This window comes from Muntiacus reevesi, chromosome 5 (genome assembly GCF_963930625.1).
Source record: "Muntiacus reevesi chromosome 5, mMunRee1.1, whole genome shotgun sequence".
Classification (NCBI taxonomy): Eukaryota; Metazoa; Chordata; class Mammalia; order Artiodactyla; family Cervidae; genus Muntiacus; species Muntiacus reevesi.
Window position 1 is genome coordinate 39693741 of NC_089253.1, and position 17672 is coordinate 39711412.

The 17672-nt window shown below is 44.8% G+C and overlaps 1 protein-coding gene across 1 annotated transcript; it reads right to left on the bottom strand.

Moving 5' to 3' along the window:
* Positions 1-290: 290 nt before the first annotated feature.
* PLAAT5 (phospholipase A and acyltransferase 5) lies at positions 291-17151 on the bottom strand. The gene is given in 8 exon segments (XM_065936563.1): positions 291-383; positions 911-1173; positions 4975-5083; positions 10351-10459; positions 15729-15822; positions 16901-16957; positions 16960-17010; positions 17013-17151. Coding segments are annotated over 8 exon segments (915 nt in total).
* Positions 17152-17672: the final 521 nt, after the last annotated feature.

The following is a 17672-nucleotide window of genomic DNA, read 5'->3' on the forward strand; positions in this document are numbered from 1 at the left end:
AAAAAAAAAAAAAAGTTAAGATGAAGTATATGAAATGCCTAGCACAGTGCCTGGTGCCTAATAGATGCATAACAAATATTAGGTTCTTCCCACCCTGAGTGTCCAGGGGCCTATGAGCACATATATTGGATGTATTTCTGGAGGGGCAATTGGGTACAATCTAGATTCTTCCAGAAGCTCACAATTTTCTTACAAGGGGCCATGGAGAAAGGAAGGCAGGGGAGGGAAGGAGGCCCGGGTTCTCTTTGCCAGCTCGGCCGCTCTTCTTCTGCCTGGGGTTTTCAGCACCTTCAGGCTGTCACTGATTTGGGTCTTATGCTGTCCACCACGGCTGACAGCACCGCCCCTGCCGCCTTGGCTCCCTGCATCAGCACGTGCTCCACCTGCAAAGGAGACCAGCTCACAGGACCCTCGGTGAGGCCCACCCCTCCCTCACCACTCCCTTCAGGAACTGGCCTGCCTAGGAGGAAGCCACCATATATTCCCAAAGATGCTACAGCCACGAGAGACCTGGACAAGCCAGGATTGCCCGAGATGGACATCGGAGGCAGGGGGGAGCCCTTTCCTCCAGGAGGCAACCTGGGCTCCTAGTTCTCTTGCTCCCCCAGAGCCATTCAGCCCAGGGTCTGCCTGTAGCGCGACACCCAGAAGGGCACAGCCACTGAGTCCCTTATTCTACATAAAGGGAGCCCGAGAGGTGGGGGGGGGAGCTCCCTTGGACACGGTCACACAGGGATCAGTTTCACACAGACCTGGGCTTAGGTCTCCTGAATGCCCGGCCCAGGCTCCTTGGGAGGACCTCCTATCACCCCCTTGCTTCTTTCCACATGCAAAGAAGGGAGACCCCTCATGCCAGGGCCCACCGAGCCTGAGCACTAGAGCAAGTTCTCCCGAGAGTGGAATGCCACACCTGCTGGCTCCTGGGCACACCGTATCTCAGGTCGTTGACAAAGTGCTCGCAGTTCCCCTCGATCAGACTGTACTGCACGATCCTGTTGATCATCTTTTTTGTCCGCTGGATGATCCTGTCCACCGGCAGGGGCAGATACGTCCCATCCAGCTTGTTGTTGACCTTCCAGGAGCAGCCGTGCAGCACGTCCTCCAGACGACTGTATTTCACCACCGCCCGGTTGCTGAAGACAGAAGTGATGCTGCCAGCCTCAAACTCCTCACCTGGCGGCCAAAGACAAGCCAAAGTTGGGAGCCGCAAGGGGCCACGGTACAGAGCCATCAGCTCGCTCCAGGGGCTGGGTGAATGGCTTCTCTTAGGGCCCCAGTTTCACTGTCTCTAAAAGCCACAACAGAGAATGGGGAGTTGGGCTAAGTGAAATGCAAAGGGCCGGCCTCCCCAAGAAACCTTCTGCCCTGTTTTCTGCACTCCCCACTTTCAACCCTCACAGCAATCTCCTTCTCACCAAGCTCTGGAAGCACCTCACGGTGTGGTCCCAGATCCCATTCTGTGTACTGACCCGACCAAGTCCTAGGACTGGAATCTTGCTTTCCTAACCAGAACCCAGGGTGACAAGCACCCTTACATCTAAGAGTCATCGGCTCCTGGAGGAAGGATCATGGCTTCGCGACAGGCCTCCCCCTGCCACCCCTGCAGGGGTGCAGGTGAAGCCAAGAGGCCACGCAGACAGCACTCTAGATGGGACCCATTCCAACTAGCTTCCACCCAAAGCCATTCTCCCTTTCTCTCCACTCAAGTATTAGGATTCTCCTTGAGGGCTTATTTAAAACCAGGGTTCCACACCTTTGAAAAAAGAAACATTTGAAGCTGCTGTATTATCACATCCAGTCCTTAGAGGAGAGCCTCAGAGAGGGTCAGGAACCCACTTAAGGCCAGGTAAGTGGCGATTTAATATAGGACTGTTTTCCTGCTACAACCATATGGATATGCAAACATGGGAAACGTCCCCTGCTGTAAGTTGTGTGAGAGCAAGAAATGTCCCCTGTTTCCTTTGCAAAGCATTTGAAGTCTATCTGCTGATTTCACAAAAGCTGGGAGTAGGCAATTCAGCTTTTGGTAACAAAGATGGCAGAATTCATTTGTAGGGGAAGATCTGACAGGGAGGATAGGGACATAACTGTTACCTTATCCCTATAACATCTCTGGTTATACCAGAAGAAGTTTCCTGGATTGAGACTGGAAAGGAGAGGGGAGATGAATGCGATGTGAAGTGACTTTTCATTTTTCACGTAGGCATGCAGACAGGAAGTGGGACAGGCAGTGGGATGAGTGGGGAAGCAAAGCAGGAGAGAGGGACTCTGCTCTGCGGGAAGGTCCCAGCCAGGTGAGAAGCTGGGCCAACCAAAGGGGACAGGACACGGGCAGGAGAGCCATGACCACGGTGTTCAGTTCGGTTCAGTCGCTCAGTCGTGTCCGACTCTTCACGACCCTGTGGACTGCAGCACGCCAGGCCTCCCTGTCCATCACCAACTCCCGGAGTCCATTCAAACTCATGTCCATCGAGTCGGTGTGATCAAGGTGTGGCCATAGGCATTTGGTATCAGTGCCCCTTTGTAATCTCAGCTTGAACTGGCAGTACTTGCACAGGAGGCAAAATTCCAGAGGCTTCAAAGATTACACAGTGGAGCCTCATGCCTCTCCGTCTTCCAGCTCCCCCAGGTCGCATCTCCTGAGGACACCATGTGACCAACCGTTCTAGATGTCCAGTTTTAAGCCGCTTCACATTCCGTTCTGTAATCTTCCACTATCACCACTTCCACCCCCCAGCAAACCTCAACTAAAATTTAATTAGTCACCTGTTTGATCTCAGCCCTGTGTTCATGCTGAAATGAAAGGAGAACAGTGTCCACAGTGAGGGTGAAGCCACCTAGGATTGGTTGGGAAAGCACGGAGACCCAGAGAGGGTGGAGCTGCCGAAGGTGACCAGGAAGCTGGAAGCAGCATTTGGGGACAACAGGAAACAAGTGGGCAATCAGAATGCGTAAGCATCTGCACCCCTCCCAGGGAATCCTCAGAAATAGGAAGATCTTGAACCAAGTTGTGTCTGACTCTTTGCAACCCCTAGGCTCCTCTGTCCGTGAGATATTTCAGGCAAGAATACTGGAGTGGAGTGCTATTTCTTTCTCTGAGGGATCTTCCTGACCCAGGGATCAAACCTGCATCTCCTGTTTGGCATATGGGTTCTTTACTACTGAGCCACCTGATATTTCTATTTTAAAAGAAAGGGAACTTAGGGATGTTCTTCACACTTGCATCTGTCTTAGGGCTGGACACTCAGTGGTTTTTGATGGGCAGAGATCAAGCTCAATCACACAGTAAATTAAGATCCAGTCATGCTTCTGGTATTTTATTGTTGAAGTAAGGTAGCAGCTCAAAATTCTCCAAGCCAGGCTTCAGCAATACGTGAACCGTGAACTTCCAGACGTTCAGGCTGGTTTTAGAAAAGGCAGAGGAACCAGAGATCAAATTGCCAACATCTGCTGGATCATCGAAAAAGCAAGAGAGTTCCAGAAAAACATCTATTTCTGCTTTATTGACTGACTACTCCAAAGCCTTTGACTGCATGGACCACAACAAACTGTGGAAAATTCTGAAAGAGATGGGAATGCCAGACCACCTGACCTGCCTCTTGAGAAACCTGTATGTAGGTCAGGAAGCAACAGTTAGAACTGGACATGGAACAACAGACTGGTTCCAAATAGGAAAAGGAATATGTCAAGGCTGTATATTGTCACCCTGCTTATTTAACTTATATGCAGAGTACATCATGAGAAACACTGGGCTGGAGGAAGCACAAGCTGGAATCAAGACTGCCAGGAGAAATATCAATAACCTCAGATATGCAGATGACAGCACCCTTATGGCAGAAAGGGAAGAAGAATTAAAGACCCTCTTGATGCAAGTAAAAGGGGAGAGTGAAAAAGTTGGCTTAAAGCTCAACATTCAGAAAACTAAGATCATGGCATCAGGTCCCATCACTTCACGGCAAATAGGTGTGGAAACAGTGGAAACAGTGGCTGACTTTTTTTGGGGGGCTCCAAAATCACTGCAGATGGTGATTGCAGCCATAAAATTAAAAAACGCTTACTCCTTGGAAGGAAAGTTATAACCAACCTAGACAAAATATTAAAAAGCAGAGACATTACTCTGCCAACAAAGGTCCATCTCGTCAATGGTATGGTTTTTCCAGTAGTCATGTATGGATGTGAGAGGTGGACTATAAAGAAAGCTGAGCACTGAAGAATTGATGTTTTTGAACTGTGGTGTTGGAGAAGACTCTTGAGAGTTCCTTGGACTGCAAGGAGATCCAACCAGTCCATCCTAAAGGAGATCAGTCCTGGGTGTTCATTGGAAGGACTGATGCTGAAGCTGAAACTGCAATACTTTGGCCACCTCATGGGAAGACCTGACTCATTTGAAAAGACCCTGATGCTGGGAAAGATTGAGGGCAGGAGGAGAAGGGGACGACAGAGGATGAGATGGTTGGATGGCATCACTGACTCAGTGGACATGGGTTTGGGTGAACTCCGGGAGTTGGTGATGGACAGGGAGGCCTGGCGTGCTGCAGTTCATGGGGTCACAAAGTCTCGGACACGACTGAGCGACTGAACTGAACTGAAGGTAGCAGCTGAGGGACACAACAATTAACTGTCCCTTTTACGTTGCTAACTTCAGTATCAATATTTCAATAGAGCAGTGGTCCCCAACCTTTTTGGCACCAGGGACTATTTTCGTGGAAGACAATTTTTCCACGGGTCAGGACAGGATTGTTTCGGGATGATTCAAGCATATTAAATTTATTGTGCACTTTATTTCTGTTATTATCACATTGCAGCAATTAGGAAATGTGAGCGATGGGGACCCACTGTAAATACAGATGAAGCTTCACTCACTGGCCCGCCACTCACCTCCTACTGTACTGCCCAGTTCCTAACAGGCCATGGACCTGAACTGGTCCATGACTCAGGGGTTGGGGATGCCTGCAATAGAGTATCCACTCTTACTTGGGGAAGCCAGGTGAACCACACAATCATCTTCCACATAGATGGCCCAGTGCTCATAGCCAATCCGAAAAATCTCAATCAGGTCTCCAGGTCTGGGTTTTGGTTTATCCTATGACAGAAAAAAATAAAATAAAATGAGACTTCACATGCCCAGGGAACTCCAGAGATCCTGTTTGGGATTCAGCTACAACTCAGTGTGAAGACACTGCCTTTCATCATGTTACCGAAACCCAAGCAGAAGGCAATGGCAACCCACTCCAGTACTCTTGCCTGGAAAATCCCATGGACGGAAGGGCCTGGTAGGCTGCAGTCCATGGGGTTGCAAAGAGTCGGACACGACTAAGCTACTTCACTTTCACTTTTCACTTTCATGCACTGGAGAAGGAAATGGCAACCCACTCCAGTGTTCTTGCCTGGAGAATCCCAGGGATGGGGGAGCCTGGTGGGCTGCCATCTATGGGGTCGCACAGAGTCAGACACGACTGAAGCGACTTAGCAGCAGCAGCAGGGTGCAAAAAGATCTCTCCACATAAATGACTGAAGGGCCCATCCACTCCTGCTACCGCCCTCATTACTAAAGCCACAGAGGCTAACAGCACCAGCTCCAAATGCGCAGATCACATGTACACACGCCCTTCAGCAAGTGATGGAGCTCCTGTACTCATTCTCCTTGACGCTGCGCACCATGGAAACTTTGTCAATAGAGGGCGCTAGAGAGACACTGCAAGAGGAAGGGGATCTGCAGAGTCTAGTTTTGTTACACCAAACTCTTAATTCTTGGGATAAATCTCACTTAGTAATGATGTATAATCCTTTTTATATGCTGTCAAATTCAGTTTGCTAATATTTTGTGGAGGACTTTTACATCTATATTCATGAAGTCTGTAATTCTTTTCTTTGCCTGATTTTAGAATCAGGGTAACACTGACCTCAGAATGAGTTGGGAAGCATTCCCTCCTCTATTTTTCAGAGTTTATGAGGGATTGGTAACTTTTTATTTTTAGAGGTATAGTAGAATTCTCAAGTCAAGCCATCTGGGCCTGAGTTTTCCCTTGTGAAAAGATCTTTCATTTACAAATTCAATTTACTTGTTGTAGGTCTGTTCAGATTTTCCAGTTATTCCTGAGCCAGTTTTTTAGGGGCTTTTTGTTTTTTTATTTTTTCCATTTATTTTTATTAGTTAGAGGCTAATTACTTTACAATATTGTAGTGATTTTTGTCATACATTGACATGAGTCAGCCATGGGTTTACATGTGTTCCCCATCCCGACCCCCCCTCCCACCTCCCTCTCCACCCGATCCCTCTGGGTCTTCCCAGTGCCCCAGGCTCGAGCTCTTGTCTCATGCATACAACCTGGGCTGGTGATCTGTTTCACCCTAGATAATATACAGTTTTGTAATCTGTGTCTTTCTAGGAATTTGTTCATGTATGTTTTCTAATTTGGTAGTATAAAGTTGTCCATAGTACTCCTCTATTATCCTTTTATTTTCTGCAAGATTGGTAACGAGCTCCCTCTTTCAGTGTCGATTTTGGTAATTTGAGTTTTCTCTCTTTTTTTCTTGGTGAATGAATGTAGCAAAAGTTTCGCCCATTTTGTTTATCATCTCAGAGAACCAACATATGGCTTCTTTCTACTTGCTTTGAGTTTAGCTTGTTTTCCTTTTTCCAGTTTATCAAGGTAAGAACTTGGATTCTTGATTTGAAATCTCTATTCTTTTTAAATATAGGCATTTATAGCTTATATTAAGCACTGCTTTAACTGCATCTCATAAAATTTGATATGCTGCTTTCATTTTTATTCAACTGAAAATATCTTCTAATTTGTATATTTTTATTTCATCCATGGATTATTCAGAAGTATGTTTTTAATTTCCAAATACATATTTCCCAAATTTCATTGTTACTGATTTCTAGTTTAATTTCATGTGAACAAAGAAATATTTTGTATGATTTCAATCCCTTTAAATTTGCTGAGACTTGTTTTATGGCCTAGAATATGATCTATCTTGGGAATATTCAAGTCTGCTTAAGAAGAATATGTATTCTATTTTTGAGTAGACTATTCTGTAAAAGTCAGTTAGGTAAAGTTGATTAATATCATTGTTCAAATCTTCCATATGCTCACTGATTTTTTGTCCAGTTGTTCTACCCAGTACAGAGAGTAGAGTATCTAAGTACCCAACTATTATTTCTGAATTGCCTATTTCTCTCTTCAATTCTGTCAGCTTTTCTTCATGAATTCGGGGCTTATATTGGTAAATGTATATGTGTTTACAATTGTTATATCTTCCTGATGAATTAACCTTTTATCATCAAAACTGTTCCTCTCCTTAATAAAATTTCTTCTCTTAAAAGTATACTTTTTATGTTAGTATAACCACTCCAGCTGTGATTCTGCTTGCATCCTTCTACATCCAACCTATTTATGACCTTGAATCTAAAGAGTGCCTCCTGGGAATTCCCTGGTGGTCCACTGGTTAGGACTCAGCACTCTCACTGCCATGACCCCAGGTTTAACTCCTGATCAGGGAACTAAGATCCTGTAAGCCATGCAGCCAAAATAATAAATAGATAGTTTGTCTCTCGTAGGTGGCCCGTAACTGGATCTTGTATTGGCAAGTCAGACGATCCTTTTTTGGACTGTTTGAGTCACAAACTGCTGTGAAACTGTGGATTCAAATTCCCATCTGGAGTCCTTGATCCAATATAAGCTCCATGACTTTAAAATTAGTTAGAATAAAAGCTAAAACATATATTTATATTCTTTTACAATAATAACCTATGTAGTTACCTTTACTGGTGCTTTGTACTTATTCATGTAGATTAGTTACTGTCTGGTGTGACTTCCTTTCAGCCTGAAGAACTTTCTTTGCTACTTCCTTTCAGGCAAGTTCTCTAGCAACACTTTCTATCAGTCTTCACTTATCTGAGACTTCACTTTATTCCACCTTCATTTCTCTCTCTCTTTCTCTCTCTCTCTCTCTCCCCGCCCCCCCCCCCCCGCCTTGTCTTTCAAGATGTTTCAACTGTTTTGATTCTGATTCCCCCAGAGCTGGTGGTTGTTGCTGTTTGTTTGTTTAGATGGGTTAATTCTTCAATGTCTGTTTCCCTCACAGTATTCAACTCCTGGTGTATCTGCTCCAGTTTTGTTTTGTTTTCTTGCTTCTATTTCTAAGCCCGACATGGCTTAATGCTAAGCCAGTGACTGGTCAGAGGCTGACACACATCTTGGGCCAATAAGGCATCACTTTTTTTCTATGGAGCTTGGTGTGGTTTGGAGAATTCATTCAAGGTTCTAAAGTTGAAAAGTCTGTGAGCTGTTATTTAATACTTTCTGCATTCACAAGGCCTCATGCTCCTCCAGGAATGGAAGGACAGGCCCCTCCAGTGTCTCCCAAATGTGTGTGCAGCCTGTGCACCCCTTCCAGACCAGCAGCTTTTCTAGGCCCTCTTTAACTGTCTCAGTACCTGCATTTCTGTATTAAATTTCTGGCTGGTCTGTTAATCTATCGCTTGTCCCAACAAACACTGCAACCTCAAGCTAGCTGCAATTTTGGCCTTCCATGGTGTTTGTCACTGAGGTAACTATTGTTTTCAGCAACATCCCTGGGCATGGAATTTTCCACATTTTGTTTCAAATAAAGTTTCCCTCTGTGACCACTGCCAATCCTCCTGGCATGTCCCACCCACTTTCCCACCACAGAGCTGAGGAAGGCAGGGGATGGAGGGCATCCTAAGACACTACAGATCTCCATTGTTCTGAGATTCCAAGATTCAGTAGACTTTCTTGATTTAATATATATCAAATTACTGTATGCTTCTGGTCAAATTTCAGAGTTTTCTTTTATTTATTTATTGGTTGTGCTGGGTCTTTGTTGCTGCACAGCTTTTTCTCTAGTTGCAGGAAGCAGGGACCACTCTTCCTTGTGGTGTGCAGGCTTATCATTGTGTTGGCTTCTCTTGTTATTAAGCACAGGCTCTAGGGAGTGTGGCTTCAGTAGTTGCTGTTCCCAGGCTCTGGAGCACAGCCTCAATATTTCTGGCACATGGGCTTAGTTGCTCTGTAGCATGTAGGATCCTCCTGGACCAGGAATTGAGCATGCATCTCCTGCATTGGCAGGCGGGTTCTTTACCACTGGGCCACCAGGGAAGCCCCAGAGTCTTTAAATCATTGTATTCGACAGTTTCATCCAGCTTTATTTTTGCTATTGGGGAGATTTTCTGAGATCCTCAGCCATTTCAGAAGTCCTGCCCACTTGAGGGAATGAATTTTTATGGGCACATTGCAGACCATTGACCCAGCGATACTACATGGAAGAAATTGTGGCCAAGAAAGATGAAGTGCTTTGCCAAAGTCCTATGCAAGTCAGCTGGCAGAGCTAGGACCAAAACCAGGTTTCTACCCCCTGACCAAACTCCTGCCTGAAAGAGAAAATACAATAGCAACTGAGTTCCCACTAGAGGGCGGCCCAAACCAGCCTTTCCATGTGGACAGTGCAATCACTATCCTTGCTGAATTTTCCTGGAATGACTGCCATTAGGAAGATAGAACAATTTATTCTGATGCTAGTCTAAGCCAGAAAAAAAAAATCAAGAGAAAGCCACATGCTGGCCATCAAGGATGATTAACAAGCTTGGTACAAGAAACAGAAAGTTACAGCACTGAAGGGAGTGGATTTTAGAATTTTAATCTACCTGCAACATTGCCACTGGATAAGGGTTGTTGTTGTTCAATTGCTTATTCATGTCTGACTCTTTGCCACCTCATGGACTGCAGCACTCCAGGCGTCCCTGTCCTTTACTATCTCCCTGAGTTTGCTCAAACTCATGTCCATTGAATTAGTGACGCCATTCAACTAATTCATCCTCTGTCACCCCCTTCACCTCCTGCCCTCAGTCTTCCCCAGGATCAGCGTCTTGTCCCCAGCATCAGATGGCCAAAGGATTGTATCAGATGGCCAAAGGATTGCAGTTTCAGCTTCAGCATCAGTCCTTAAGGACTGAAATACTTTGGCCACCTGATGGGAAGAGCTGACTCATTTGAAAAGACCCTGATGCCTAGAAAGATTGAAGGCAGGAGGAGAAGGGGATGACAGAGGATGAGATGGTTGGATGGCATCACTAACTCAATGGACATGAGTTTGGGTGAACTCCGAGAGTTGGTGATGACCAGGGAGGCCTGGTGTGCTGCAGTCCATGGGGATGCAAAGAGTCGGACACGACTGAGCAACTGAACTGAACTGAACTGAAAGCAACATTCCTAATCAGTGTGCAATTCAACCTTCCACCATATAAAAAAGTAAAATACAGTATAATGTAGAGAAGTCTCCAGGAATTAAAGATATACCTGGTCTGAGAATTCCCACAGTACCCACCTCCGCTGCTTGCTTCGTTAACCTGCCCGCAGTCCCAGGCTTCAGGGTTGAATTCCGCTCTGTTCTCTTCTGGTTGGGTGTGGACTCCAGGCTGACTACGGGCTTCTCCCTAAATGAATTTTGTGAACATATAGTTAATAGAAAAACCACTACTTCACAACTATTGGAAATTCTGTATTACTTCAGAGTTACGATTTTAAGATATCTTTCAGTTTTGAGATTCGAGGAAACATTTTGCCTATGAAATTTGTTTCTGTGATGCCATTCTGTCCTGCAAAAATAATGGCTGTTTTCTCAAGAAAAAAGCCAAATAAATAACCTAACTCTACACCTAAAGCAATTAGAGAAGGAAGAAATGAAGAACCCCAGGGTTAGCAGAAGGAAAGAAATCTTAAAAATTAGGGCAGAAATAAATGCAAAAGAAACTAAAGAGACCATAGCAAAAATCAACAAAGCTAAAAGCTGGCTTTTTGAAAAAATAAACAAAATTGACAAACCATTAGCAAGACTCATTAAGAAACAAAGAGAGAAGAACCAAATTAACAAAATTAGAAATGAAAATGGAGAGATCACAACGGACAACACTGAAATACAAAGGATCAGAAGAGACTACTACCAGCAGCTCTATGCCAATAAAATGGACAACTTGGATGAAATGGACAAATTCTTAGAAAAATATAACTTTCCAAAACTGAACCAGGAAGAAATAGAAGATCTTAACAGACCCATCACAAGCAAGAAAATCGAAACTGTAATCAAAAATCTTCCAGCAAATAAAAACCCAGGACCTAATGGCTTCACAGCTGAATTCTACCAAAAATTTAGAGAAGAGCTAACACCTATCTTACTCAAACTCTTCCAGAAAATTGCAGATGAAGGTAAACTTCCAAACTCATTCTATGAGGTCACCATCACCCTAATTCCAAAACCAGACAGAGATGCCACAAAAAAAGAAAACTACAGGCCAATATCACTGATGAACATAGATGCAAAAATCCTTAACAAAATTCTAGCAAACAGAATCCAACAACATATTAAAAAAATCATACACCATGACCAAGTGGGCTTTATCCCAGGAATGCAAGGATTCTTTAATATCCGCAAATCAATCAATGTAATATACCACATTATCAAATTGAAAGAGAAAAACCATATGATTATCTCAATAGATGCAGAGAAAGCCTTTGACAAAATTCAACACTCATTTATGATTAAAACTCTCCAGAAAGCAGGAATAGAAGGAACATACCTCAACATAATAAAAGCTATATATGACAAACCCACAGCAAGCATCACCCTCAATGGTGAAAAATTGAAAGCATTTCCCCTGAAATCAGGAACAAGACAAGCCCACTCTCACCACTACTATTCAACATAGTCTTGGAAGTTTTGGCCACAGCAGTCAGAGCAGAAAAAGAAGTAAAAGGAATCCAGATAGGAAAAGAAGAAGTGAAACTCTCGCTGTTTGCAGATGACATGATCCTCTACATAGAAAACCCTAAAGACTCTTCCAGAAAATTACTAGAGCAAATGAATGAATATAGTAAAGTTGCAGGATATAAAATTAACACACAGAAATCCCTTGCATTCCTATATACTAACAATGAAAAAACAGAAAGAGAAATTAAGGAAACAATACCATTCACCATTGCAACAAAAAGAATAAAATACTTAGGAGTATATCTACCTAAAGAAACAAAAGACCTATACCTAGAAAACTATAAGACATTGATGAAAGAAATCAAAGGGGACACAAACAGATGGAGAAACATACCGTGTTCATGGATTGGAAGAATCAATATTGTCAAAATGGCTATTCTACCCAAAGCAATCTATAGTTCAATGCAATCCCTATCAAGCTACCAACAGTATTTTTCACAGAACTAGAACAAATAATTTCACAGTTTGTATGGAAATACAAAAAGCCTCGAATAGCCAAAGTAATCTTGAGAAAGAAGAATGGAACTGGAGGAATCAACCTGCCCGACTTCAGATTCTACTACAAAGCCACAGTCATCAAGACAGTATGGTACTGGCACAAAGACAGAAATATAGATCAATGGAACAGAATAGAAAGCCCAGAGATGAATCCACGAACCTATGGACACCTTATCTTTGACAAAGGAGGCAAGGATATACAATGGAAAAAAGACAACCTCTTTAACAAGTGGTGCTGGGAAAACTGGTCAATCACTTGTAAAAGAATGAAACTAGAACACTTTCTAACACCATACACAAAAATAAACTCAAAATGGATTAAAGATCTAAATGTAAGACCAGAAACTATAAAACTCCTAGAGGAGAACATAGGCAAAACACTCTCTGACATAAATCACAGCAAGATCCTCTATGACCCACCTCCCAGAATATTGGAAATAAAAGCAAAACTAAACAAATGGGACCTAATGAAACTTAAAAGCTTTTGCACTACAAAGAAAACTATAAGGTGAAAAGACAGCCCTCAGATTCGGAGAAAATAATAGCAAATGAAGAAACAGACAAAGGATTAATCTCAAAAATATACAAGCAACTCCTGAAGCTCAATTCCAGAAAAATAAATGACCCAATCAAAAATGGGCCAAAGAACTAAACAGACATTTCTCCAAAGAAGACATACAGATGGCTAACAAACACATGAAAAGATGCTCAACATCACTCATTATCAGAGAAATGCAAATCAAAACCACAATGAGGTACCATTACACGCCAGTCAGGATGGCTGCTATCCAAAAGTCTACAAGCAATAAATGCTGGAGAGGGTGTGGAGAAAAGGGAACCCTCTTACACTGTTGGTGGGAATGCAAACTAGTACAGCCAATATGGAAAACAGTGTGGAGATTTCTTAAAAAACTGGAAATAGAACTGCCATATGACCCAGCAATACCACTTCTGGGCATACACACTGAGGAATCCAGATCTGAAAGAGACACGTGCACCCCAATGTTCATTGCAGCACTGTTTATAATAGCCAGGACATGGAAGCAACCTAGATGCCCATCAGCAGATGAATGGATAAGGAAGCTGTGGTACATATACACCATGGAATATTACTCAGCCGTTAAAAAGAATTCATTTGAATCAGTTCTAATGAGATGGATGAAACTGGAGCCCATTATACAGAGTGAAGTAAGCCAGAAAGATAAAGACCATTATAGTATACTAACACATATATATGGAATTTAGAAAGATGGTAACGATAACCCTATATGCAAAACAGAAAAAGAGACACAGAAGTACAGAACAGACTTTTGAACTCTGTGGGAGAAGGTGAGGGTGGGATGTTTCGAAAGAACAGCATGTATATTATCTATGGTGAAACAGACCACCAGCCAGGTGGGATGCATGAGTCAAGTGCTTGGGCCTGGTGGGCTGGGAAGACCCAGAGGAATCGGGTGGAGAGGGAGGTGGGATGGGGGACCGGGATGGGGAATACGTGTAACTCTATGGCAGATTCATATCAATGTATGACAAAACCCACTGAAAATTTAAAAATAAAATAAAATAAAATGAAAAAATAAAAAGTTGCCCATTGGGGGAAAAAAAAAGAAAAAGAACTGCCATATGACCCAGCAATCCCACTTCCGGGCATATACACTGAGGAAACCAGATCTGAAAGAGACACATGCACCCCAATGTTCATCGCAGCACTGTTTATAACAGCCAGGACATGGAAGCAACCTAGATGCCCATCAGCAGATGAATGGATAAGGAAGCTGTGGTACATATACACAATGGAATATTACTCAGCCATTAAAAAGAATTCATTTGCATCAGTTCTAATGAGATGGATGAAACTGGAGCCCATTATACAGAGTGAAGTAAGCCAGAAAGATAAAGAACATTACAGCATACTAACACATATATATGGAATTTAGATAGACGGTAATGATAACCCAATATGCAAAACAGAAAAAGAGACACAGAAGTACAGAACAGACTTTTGGACTCTGTGGGAGAAGGTGAGGGTGGGATGTTTCAAAAGAACAGCATATATATTATTTGTCGTGAAACAAATCACCATCCCAGATGGGAAGCATGAGACAAGTGCTCGGGCCTGGTGCACTGGGAAGACCCAGAGGAATCGGGTGGAGAGGGAGGTGGGAGGGGGGATCGGGATGGGGAATACATGTAACTCTATGGCTGATTCATATCAATGTATGACAAAACCCACTGAAATGTTGTGAAGTAATTAGCCTCCAACTAATAAAAAAAATGGCTGTTTTCTGCTTTTCAGACAATTGTTTAAATGCTAATGACAGCAATGAGTAGTTTTCAGGGGTGTTTCCCTCCATCTAATAATCTTTTTTTGATGTTTTTAAATATTTAGACATAGTTTTAAAAATAGTACACAATGACTTCTAAGGAAATTCAACAGGCCTCTTCTCCTTTCCTTCCCCTCCCAGTCCTCCAGGCCAGAAGAAGGGCCCCTCAACTGTTGGACTGTTTCTTCCAATAATTAGCTCCATATTTCTGAGAAAGCCTGTTGACAACACTGTAACTGCCAGTAATGTGATAGAAATCAGTATATTTTGTCCCTCAAAGCAAAATGTTACAGGAGAGGACTGAAACTAAAGGCAGGGATATAATTTGGGGGTAGAACAGTAGAGTGAACTATATGGGGCCACAAAGACCTGAGTTTGAATCCTGGCTCTCATATTTACTGTGCAACCTTGAGCTAGTAAACTAGTCTGTCTCAACTTCAGTTTGACTGTCTATAAACTAGAGATGCTAATATTGGTCTCACAGTTATCAAGAGGGTTAAATGGAAAAGCATATGTATACATCTGGCTTCCCTGGTGTCTCAGATGGTAAAGAATCTGCCTGCAATGTAGGAGACCCAGGTTTGATCACTGGGTTTGGAATGACCACCCCCAAAATGGCTTTTTCCTTACATCCCCAAATTTTAACTCTTCTCCAAAGGTACAGTGTATGGGAGTGATGGGGAGGAGATGGGACATACTCCCCGTTTTCAGTATTGTTCTTCTCCAAACTTTCAGCTCTCAGAATCTTAAACAGAGACAAATATCATGTTTCTCAAGAAAGTCAGTTGCAGAAACTGGAAGATGGTTGCATCATTCATTAGTTACTGAGACCAGCTGGCAATATTGTAAGCATTCTTGGGAAGCAGTTCAATTCTCAGGGGTCTGCAGAATGGCCTTGTGGCTAGAAACTACTACAAGGCAGCCTCCAGGCCTGGTCTGCAGGTCCCAGGACTGCCCTCCCGCTGTTATCACCAGGAGCACACCAGGCCTCGTTGCTGGCAGCCTGGTTCATGCCTACACCAGCTAAGGATTTGTATTACAGAACGGTCATCAAAGTCAGTTCTTCAAAATCACCCCTTAAAGACCCAGTCCTCCCACACAAAGAAAGAATCTTACCCCTGCTGGACACTGCTTCTGCCCTGTTCTATTGTGGTTTGCTGCAGCTGCTTGGGCAAAAACTGGTCCAACGCCTGAGATCCCACAGATCCTTCTAATGCAAAGGAAAAAAAGAAACCATGTTACTGAATATTTAAACCACAACTGCCTCCTATGGGGGGTGTAACCCATGAAAGGAGGGCTGGAGCCAGGTCTTGACAGCGGTGGGAAGGTGGGAGCTCCAGTCTAGCACTGAGCCCGGCTCCTAGTTCAGTCCATTCAGTTCAGTCGCTCAGTCATGTCCGACTCTTTGCGACCCCATGAATCGCAGCACTCCAGGCCCCCCTGTCCATCACCAACTCCCGGAGTTTACTCCAACTCATGTCCATCGAGTCGGTGCTGCCATCCAGCCATCTCATCCTCTGTCGTCCCCTTCTCGTCCTGCCCCCAATCCCTCCCAGCATCAGGGTCTTTTCCAGTGAGTCAACTCTTCACATGAGGTGGCCAAAGTATTGGAGTTTCAGCTTCAGCATCAGTCCTTCCAATGAACACCCAGGACTGATCTCCTTTAGGATGGATTGGTTGGATCTCCTTGCAGTTCAAGGGACTCTCAGAGAGTCTTCTCCAACACCACAGTTCAAAAGTATCAGTTTTTCGGCATTCAGCTTTCTTCACAGTCCAACTCTCACATCCATACATGACCACTGGAAAAACCATAGCCTTGACCAAACGGACCTTTGTTGGCAAAGTAATGTCTCTACTTTTTAATATGCTGTCTAGGTTGGTCAAAACTTTCCTTCCAAGGAGTAAGCATCTTAGCCCTCAATAAATGTTGGGATAAAGGGGGCTGTGGGGTCATCCTGAAAAGGGTTCCTCCTCCGGGAAAGAGAGATTTTGGAATTTCTGGGTACGGAATCGGGGAACTGTTGCCTCTAACCCAGATGGCAGAAGCCTTGGGATTAAACCCAATGGCAGAAGCTTCTGTGGGGCTGGAGCGGTTCTGAACTCTCCCTGCCTGGCAGCAGCCGCGTCTGTTTACTCGGTAAATACTCGCGAGGGTCGCTGGATGCCTGGCCGGCTTTGATTAAATTAATAGCCAACGACCATTCCTAACTATTCACTTATTTCGGTTAACAGGCATCTCTAACAATTAACAAATATCTACGAGGAGAGTTGAAGGAAACCACGGTGACCTTTCTGGAGGTCCGAGGGCCTGCTGGGACCTGGAGAAGGACCCCGGAAGGCTCCAGCCCGGGCGTGGCGGCTCGGTGGGGAGAAGCCCCACGCCCGCGGCGGCCTGCCAGGGCCCGGCTGGAAGTCCAGGAGCGGGCTGGGTGCCATTCGGCCCAGTACTCGCGGTTCTCAAGGCGGGCCTGACGCGGGATCGTGCGGGCCTAGGGAGGCGGCTCCCGCCCTCACCCCGGTCGGCGGGGCTCAGGCCCATCCCGTTTGCTGCCGCCCCGCCGGTCCCCGGGCCTCGCAGGGGGCGACTCGCCGCGCTAGCTCCCAGACGGCGCTGGCCCGGTCGGCGGCGCGCAGGGAGGGCAGAGGGGCGCGGAGCCGGCACGCGGGCGCGCAGCAAACGGCGGGGGCGCGCGGCCAGAGCGCTCGGAGCGCCGGGGGCTCGGGCGCGGTGAGCACGTGCCCGAACAGGGAGAGCACCGATCGCGTGCTTGATAGCCCAGGAACCTGGGGGCGGAGGGATGTTGAGAGGAAAGGCCGGAAAAAGCAGCGTGGGCTGTTGGTGGGATGGAAAGTAACAACCGTTTGCGTGGGACTCAGGTGGAATCTGATGTGGTTGGAGAAGTTGAAGGTCATCGTTGCAGACAGGGGAGCGACAAATGGAGACAGGAGTTGAGGCCTGGTTAGGAGGTCTTGGAGAGGCATCTTATTGTTGTTTAGGAGTTAAAATCTTGGGAGATTCAGACTAGGTAGATGGACAGATAGTACAAACTTTAAATTATA